The 8522-nt window shown below is 42.7% G+C and overlaps 1 protein-coding gene across 1 annotated transcript in view; it reads right to left on the bottom strand.

The window, feature by feature from the left end:
- Positions 1–201: 201 nt before the first annotated feature.
- The window catches only part of CHN1 (chimerin 1), a 33465-nt gene continuing 25144 nt past the window's right edge, over positions 202–8522 (bottom strand). Inside the window, exons 3-7 of the mRNA XM_009332587.1 lie at positions 7209–7382; positions 6421–6498; positions 5113–5250; positions 3982–4087; positions 202–1130 (exon numbers count right to left, since the gene is read on the bottom strand). Coding sequence (XP_009330862.1) covers positions 959–1130; positions 3982–4087; positions 5113–5250; positions 6421–6498; positions 7209–7382 — 668 coding nt within the window. The 3' untranslated portion in view covers positions 202–958. The remainder of the gene's footprint in view (positions 1131–3981; positions 4088–5112; positions 5251–6420; positions 6499–7208; positions 7383–8522) is intronic.

Below are 8522 nucleotides of genomic sequence, written 5' to 3'. Positions count from 1 at the left end.
AACTACAGAGGAATCTGTGGGAACCTCAGCAAAGCGTCAGGCTCCAAAGTATTTAGATCAGAACGGTCTTGTCAAAACCAGTAAAACTCAAACTCACTTCTTTTAAGTCAGAGGTTGTTCAGGGTTAAAGTGCCAATGTAAAAAATGAAAAAAGCAGTATTTTTGAAACATGTTCATTAAGTAAAAATAAATAACTTAATGTTAGAGTTCTAAAAGCAAAATTTAATAAATTAATATATGCATGCCAGATAAAAATACAAAATTACAATTGAAATAGCAATAATAATAAAGGAACACTGCTCAGCATTGCAGATTTCACTGCAACCACCATAAACATCATGGAGAATTACTTAAAGTAACATTTAAAGTACACATTTTGTTTCTGTTAAAAACAAATTACTATATGATGAAAAAACTGAAAGAAACCCAAGAAGAAATCAGCCCCAAAAGTGGCAGAGAATGATATGAAATATCAATAAACTGCCAGAGGCTCCATTTCACATAAGTCGGCCTTCTTTTTAGTATCAGAAACCAATTACATAGAACATAAAAGCAAATTCACAACAGGTTTACACGGAGAAACATGCTGAATTACAATCACAAACTATCCAGAACAAAGATGCTGCACCAGTTCAGTTGTTTTCTCCATGGAATGAGTCTCACCAGAACAGGGAGAACAGGGAGCAAATCATGCAATAGCTTTAGGCTTTTTGTTTTTTATTTTAACATGATAAACACCCAGGATTACTAGTACTGGAAAGTATGTGTTAACCTTTTTCAACATCAGCTGAATGGCACTACAGAAAACGACAGAGAGTTCCTTCATTTTTATCCTGAATACATCGAAAGCTCTAGCAAATACGGAATTCAGCAACAAGAGCCATTAAATTACTTTAAAATATTCCTTCATCCATAGAACACTGTTGCTTCCTTTTTTATTACAAAACCCCCAAAATATTCAAAATAAAATGTCTTCATTTTTTATAAGCATCTCCACCACAAGTCTCTGATAACGGATGTCATTCAATGCAGCCATCGCATCCAGTTCTGGCGCTCTCATAAGAGTTGGTCCAAAAACTATGCCCAGATTCTCTGCACTCATCAGATTTTCCTTTTCATGGAGCGTTACTCTGTAAAAAAAGGAAAGTCTTTTTCACATTCCTGCGGTGCCAAAATATGTCTGCATGTGCTTGAAAACCTGGGAAACTGGACAGAAATGTTTCCCTCTCCCCGAAGCCTAGAAGAGGCTGCCGTTTCCAGCAGGATGTATTTGGAGGTGTCGGGTGAAACACTCAGAAGTTAGCGAGTGCTAACGCTGTGCACGTTTACAGTGAGTCAGATGTCTCTGTCCTCCTACCACGCACACAGACCATGTTTACTTGCAGGAGGGTTGGTACTCCGTGGCGAGGGAGGGGGCTGAGGGGTGAATTTAGACAAATCAGAACAATTTTGCTTTCGCTCTTTACAGCGGCACCATTCGGAGGCCATTCCTATGGGGAGCAGACCGTGTTTGCTATTAGATTAGCAGTTTTGTGGCGACAGTTTTGTGGGCTGTTGTGCCCACCCAGGTGGGATTCTGCCCTGGTTCCCCTGGTGGCGTGGCTCCATGTGGTCACACTGCTCCTCTCTCGTGCATATGACGGCAATGGGGGTGAAGCACATCACGTGAATTCCCTGCCTTTAGGCACTACAGGCTAAGTGCGCTAAGCTGGACACCTGGTTCCTCTTCAAGACAAATTATGTCCTGTGGCATGTACTAAAAAAATGTGAATCGTCACTTTGGGGCGGCTTTGAAACCGCCAGGGTCTCACTGTAACCTCATTTGCACGGCAGTCTGAGCAGGTCATTAAACCTGTGCTCTGACAGGCCCACTTCCACCCCTCCCTCTTCTGGGGTCCTTAGCAGCTGCCAAACAGCCGAGCCCCCAGCTCAGGGAAGCTTCCCGCCGCCTGGTTCCCATCTGCAGAGGAGGAGGAGGTGGGGAGGCCACGTTTTGCTGCTCCACAGGAATCCGACCTGTTCAAAGCTGTGGGCTGAGGCCCTGCTGCGGGGCAGGTTTGCAGGCCACCTCCTGAAATGTAATTTGCCCAAGAATTATACCTACAGGAGAGGCATCCTTTGCTGGGGCTATCGCAGAAACACATCTGCTCAGCAAATGCCAGAATGGTCACTGCTGCCCAACCACGACGGTCTCCGGGGTCATGGGATGCTACTTCTTAATGTGGGCTGAGGGGCAGCTTGTGCTCTCCTGCGCTGCTCTGCCTCAGCTCGGAGAACACAGGGTCCCGCACGGGGAGGGCAGGAGAAGGACAGCCTGCCTGGGGCACCCTGACACCGAGTGTGCCCATTGCTGCTGCCCACTGCAACGGATGCAGTAGACACAAACGTGCCTCAAAGCCTAAGCTTCTGCATTGGTTTATCCTGGTGAATTGCCTCACTCAAGGAAACAAGTTTAGATTATGCAAATGTTTTAATGCACACTATGGTTTGAAGAATCCGTAAGAATTCTCAGAAACAACTAAGAATCTAGGGACAGCAACTGAAAGAGTCTGGCTACATTATTTCTCTTTTCACCACTGTGGCATCTTGCGTTGCATGAAGAAATCCTTTGGCATACAAAAAAAAATTTCAATATTTTTCTTCCTTTTTTTTCCCTTCTGCCTTAATTTTTATTTTGAAACAAGTCAAACTGATGTTTCCAAGCTGCTGTGTATTCTGTTTGTAATTATTCCAGATAAAGGAGCTGTGTCTGATTACCTGAATTCAGCAGAAAGACAACAGCCTGTCGAGCACCACAGCTCTTTTTAGCAAATGTATTAAAAGGAAGTTTAAAAATGAGTGAATTTTGTCACCCTTCTACCTTATCATTCACCTATACCAGAAATACGATGTGCAAAAGCAACTTGCTAACTAGAGCAGCAACAGCTACTCTTGAACAGGGTAAGGAAAAATTAACTTCACACTTCAGAAGCAGTAAGGTGGGGTTTTTTTGTTCCCAAGTCTCTCATCCCTGTGTCTGTTCTAAAACATCCATTAGAAATGTCATTGAAATAAATGGACAAATCAGGCAGAAACCCTGTAGCTGAATTTTGCCCGAGGCACTCAGCAGAGTCGACATATTCCTACTTGTAGAACTATAAAAGGAAAATAAAAATAAAAGAGCTTAAAATAAAGGCTTTTTCTAAGGAAAGGGAATGATTTTTATATATTGACAGTAAGTTCACGTTACTTGAGAAACTAAAATGGCTACCCTAACATGCCACATTGATTTTTTCCCTACTTTCCTGAAAGAAACAGAACCTGTGCTGTTGTACTGGATATTCATCCGTCAGTCCCTCTCTAACAATTTTTCAGCCTACTGATCATCTTCAGTCATATCTGGGGGAGAAGGAGAAACCTCAGACAGAATTTGTGCTCCTACGTTTTTGAGAAGGTGGCAGGTGGAATGAGAGGCTCCACGTTGATAAGGAATGACTGGCAGACCTCACCAGACGTGTGGCTGGAGGGCAAATTAACACTGTGCCTAATCGGCATCAACTCAAGCCTAGTGTGTGTCGTCTTCTTTAGGGTTGACCAGGGATGACCAGGTTAGACAAGACTTAGCAGAAAAAGACACCGATCTATAGCCACTAAGCCGTATTAGTTCCTTGCCCAGGGAGTGACTTATTACTCCTAGGGGTACTAAAGGCTTTTGTTGCCGTAAATATTCACTGTACCCTTAAATGTAGTGCAAATTTGTTAGGCAGGTGACTTTTGTGCTTCAAAACTGTGGTTTTTTGACTTAGGTCCTTCAAGTACTTTGTGAGTGCTTTAAGTGGGATAAAAAACAGTGTTTGGGTATTTGCTGTTGTACAGACTATCATTCCCTGCTGCAGTCCATCTCCAGGATTTGGTGGGCCTTGCCCAGGCTTTTCTGGAGGTCCTAACATGGTCTTTGCTAAAAATGAGTTTGGCTTATTTCTCTCCAGCTAGTCCACCTACCTCTTCAGATGTGCCATGAGATACCGTAATGTTTCACAGTGTGCAGGCGGCAGCAGTTTCAGCGCCTCATGGAGAATTTCCAGCTGTTCGTCCGGATCGGTGGTTTCTGAAACACAGAAGTTCCACTGTCACCACATGTACAGCCAGAATTCACACACAGAAGGACAAGAACGGTGGCCTGCAGAGGAGATAGGGCCTCACAGCTCTGCTGGATTACTGATTTCCAGAACCTATCCAAGCCTCATAGTGGAAGATTTGCCTGTCCAAAGAGGTGCTCAGAGCACAGTCAGGATGTAATTGGTTTTGGACGAAGAAAACTCCCCAAAGCGAACTGCAATCCACAGAAAGATTCCCTGCAGCCTACTAAAAAAAATTCCCCTGGCAATCCTTGCTGACTGGACTAGTTTTGCACAAATAATCTACAGGTGCAACCCTGGGACAGCAGAAGGTACTGGGAACTCTGCCATCAGCGTCTTTGGCTGTGTCCATGCTACTGGGAAAGAGCCTTCTCCAGAGGAGTGGTAAGCCCAGCATCCGGCCCTTGTTTTCTACCCACAGCCCCCTCACACCTTTCCAGGTGTGGCTGGTGTGACTGCGACATTGCAGAGATGCTTCAGGCAGCCAGGATGCTGAGGAGAGATGTTCCAGCTGGGCTGACTGCTGCGCTTAGCAGACTCACTGTCTGCAAGGCCGGCCTTGAAGGTGGCCTTAGGATAAGCGCTTATCAGCTTGTAGAAACACTCAAAATGGACACCTCTAGAAATAAATGACTTATTTCTAAACATTTTCAAAAGTCACCTTCTTTCTGGCAACACAAACCCAACAGACTTTAAACGTCACTGTCAAGTACTAGGGATTCATGCAAGACACAAAAAGCGATGTAATCCATAACGTGTGATGAAAAGGAAGCATTCCTGGTGACAAAGGCAAAGAAAAATGTAACCATGATCACGTAGCGCCACATGGTCATGTTGTAATGTGCAGTGCATATTTACTCCTGCGATCCTTACTAAATAGGGCATGCAGGGTAAGAGCCGATGGGACAGCTATTAAATCAATAGGCAAGTACTGCACAAAAAGGAGAAGAAAAGGATGAGAGTGAAAACTAGGAGGAAAATGCGTTATACTTACTCGCAGACTCTATAAACTTTGGGTAGGCATCATACGTGATGAGTGGAATTGGCAAATCCCTGAAGTACAGTTTAAGTGCACCAGTGATAATATTGATATCTTCATACATATTCACAGAAATATCAGCTTTTTCCCCATCTGTGTGGAGAAGGCACTGACATTAAAGTCTTGGAAATGTAAACAGATGTAAAACAGCATTCAAAAGAAAAATAATAACTTGCTTAAGCAAACATTATTAAAAGGGACACAACTACAGATTTTGGCTTTCATAAGCAAAACAGAGAGTTATTGGGCTGTGAAGTTCATTGTTTCAGGGCGAAAACCTCAAGCATTTTATAAAGAAACCTATCCTTTCTTCGTTTCAAATGATTACAAAAAATGCAGGGTTTTTTGGGGGGCAAAAACCTGCCAGTCTGATCTAGCAGTATCTATCTTGTAGAAATGTGTGGAAGTTCAGCTATTTCTGAACACATTGCGTTGCCAAACAACACGTTTGTCAGCACTGAGTGAGAAATCAGGGGTGCCTGGGAAAAAAAGTAAAAGAAAGAAAATCAACTTAGTCTACAGCCTCCTCATTTTACAGCAAAAACATGTGTTCGCCATTTAGCTACAGCATACTACCTACTCCTGACCGCAGTGGACACAGATCCAGAACTTCGCTTCTCCAGCACATCCCCGCCCTGCTAACGCTGCAGAGGAGGCAGATGTTGTCTGAATAGGTCCAGTCCTCCGGAAAAAGAGGAGAGAGAGTTTCCAGCGTGGATTTTGGCCTTCATTTCTACTGGTATAGGGGGACTGCAGCTGGAAAGCCTTTAATTTTCCCACTGCCTTTTCTCAGAGAGAAGAGTTTGTTCTCACTGACCTTCTTTTAGACTGTAATAATTCAAACTTTGTTTGCACTATTGTATTCATCTTATTATTTTGGACCTTTCATCCAGAAAGATGCATTTTAAGTTGCACAGCCCTCTTAAGGCACTTCATCACTTGCCCTCTATCCCTCCCCCACCCCCCTGAGCGTAGTTTTACTTGCAAACTAGGGCAGTAGTTCAGAAAGCTTTGTCCTTTCCTATGCACATCATTACTGAAGCACAGATCCTGATGGAAGGAGAAAAGTAGATTTTGGTAATAAAGGCCAAAGTGAAGCTGATAATGCTTTTCTGATGGGAAGACTCCCCTTCTGTTAGCACAGCTGCCGGACTCCTTCAGCCCACTGATGCAGTGGAGCATAAGATAGACGGGGGCTGCGCAGAAAAATCGTGTATATTTAATACATCAGCACAAAGTTCCAGCATGCAGGAAAGACTGTACCTCTGTCAAATGCCATTTTGACATCTTCGATAAGATCACTAAATCCTGAGACTCTGTATAGTCCTTCGGAATTAAGACCTGCAATGAACATTTTAACAAGATTAAAATTAGTCTTAATTTTACAGTTTCCTTCCACCCAGTTCTTCCCTAGTCAGGTTCTTCATTTAAGGCAGAAAAAGCAGGCACATTTTAAAAGCCTTATCAGGCTTTTCTTTCAGAATGAAATCTTATCCTGGCCTTTTAACCCTGACCCTTGCATTAGCTGCTTTATTATATCAGCACTAAATTATGTTTATACAAACGATTTCAGAGATGAAGAAACATATTAAACCAATTACAACCGATTTAAAAATAACCGAGATTAGCATACTTGATGTTCAGTCATTATTTCAGAATGACAACAAATACTCTAATTCTAGAAAAGGATACTCAGTGGGGGCTAGGGGAACTAGCAAGAGGAAATTAATCAATACTAACTGCCTTTTTTTAGCACATTCACTTAATTTTTTTAATAAAAATATTACTGGAAAGATAGATGCCAATATATAACTATAAAGCAGTAATTGTCCATTAAGCAATTTCTAGCAGAATCTATAAAAATTATAAATGGGTATGAACCATGAAATAATGCAAAGTATAATATTAGCTGTGCAGGGTAATTGACAGTCATAAAACGTCTTATGCAAATCTGTTTTGAGCAATCACACGTTCAGTAGAAACCCAGATGACCCAGATCAATCTAAACGGATTATCAGTAAAGCAATGAAAGTCCATTAACTATGCCTTACCTCTAGATTCAATTTCCCTAATGCACATGTCTACGACCATTGGTCTCTTAGTGAAGTGTGCTTTTACTAGCGTTGTAAGGTCACAGCTGTACACTTTTTTGACATGCTTCAGGTCTGGCTTGCAGTCATTTGGGACCATCTTGGAACACTGCTTGTGCACATTTAAACCACAATCTGAGAGAAAAATGAAAAGACGATTAGGCTGGTGTTTGGTGAAAATGTGTATCCCGAGGTCAGTACTGCGGAGTACGTACGGCTCCTGCAGGATCTGACCTGACCTCGCAACTACTACTACTACTTCTGTTGAGACCTCTTAACCGTCAAATGCACGAGGTAGGGACAGACCTGAAGTACGACAGATTTTCTACCCAAGACATTTCTTCTGTCCCTAGAAGATCTAACACAAAGTGACAAACTTTCCATACGGTTTTTCGAATCAGGATCTAAGGGTCAATTATTTTCCCCACCACTGTTACATATGTTGGTATCACGATCTAAACTTTCTTCCCAAGTTGCTGTGGATTTCCTAACACGTACAGCTTTTACGTAGTGCTGGACTGTGGCACTTAAGACACCTCCTGGGGGAGATGAAGGTAGGGACGGGGTCTCAGAAGGCTACAACCCCTCTGCAATGCGCATTGGCAAGGCAGCCCTGAGACCTGAACCACTTCAGGGACCCCTATCCTCTTGCCAGGTGTGGCAGCCCATGCTTAGTGTTGCTAGTGACAGGGCCCGTTCCCCAGCTCAGAGGGGAGCTGAAAAGCAGACGCAGGGGTCACCAAGCTGGTTGGTGTTTTCTTGCTACCGAGCAGTTTACAAAGGACTTTGCTAAGTCACGGCAGCTACAATTCTGATGCCGTTTCACAGGGTGTTTCTGAAACAAAGTGTTGGCAGGCACCAAAACAATTCTGTTTACTTTAAAAATTACTTAGGGAAAATTTGTTGTGGTTTTTTTAAAAACATAAACAAAACCTCCACAGCTTTACTGTAAACATACTGAGAATGAGATTTAGTTTAAGTGAAACTTAATTGAAATCAGGTTACAGAAAAATGTTTGTTCTGCCCAAAACCATTCAAAAACATAGTACTCAGGGTTTGGGAAAAAAAACCTTGGAAAACACCACCTTAATTGCAAAGGACTCCAGTTCTGCAAACGTTTCTCTACATCACTGCATTGCCATACGGAGTCCCCTGGATTTCTGCAGAATTAAGGGATGTAGGAGCTTGAAGGATCAACGCCTTGATGAAAATCTGTACTTTCTCACTGCAGTACTGAGTATCTGTCTATATAGATTCCCTTTGTATTTCATTCCT

Source organism: Pygoscelis adeliae, unplaced genomic scaffold, assembly GCF_000699105.1.
Source record: "Pygoscelis adeliae isolate BGI_AS28 unplaced genomic scaffold, ASM69910v1 Scaffold160, whole genome shotgun sequence".
Classification (NCBI taxonomy): domain Eukaryota; kingdom Metazoa; phylum Chordata; class Aves; order Sphenisciformes; family Spheniscidae; genus Pygoscelis; species Pygoscelis adeliae.
Note: the sequence above shows the minus strand (reverse complement) of the source record. Positions and strands in the feature narration are given on the sequence as shown.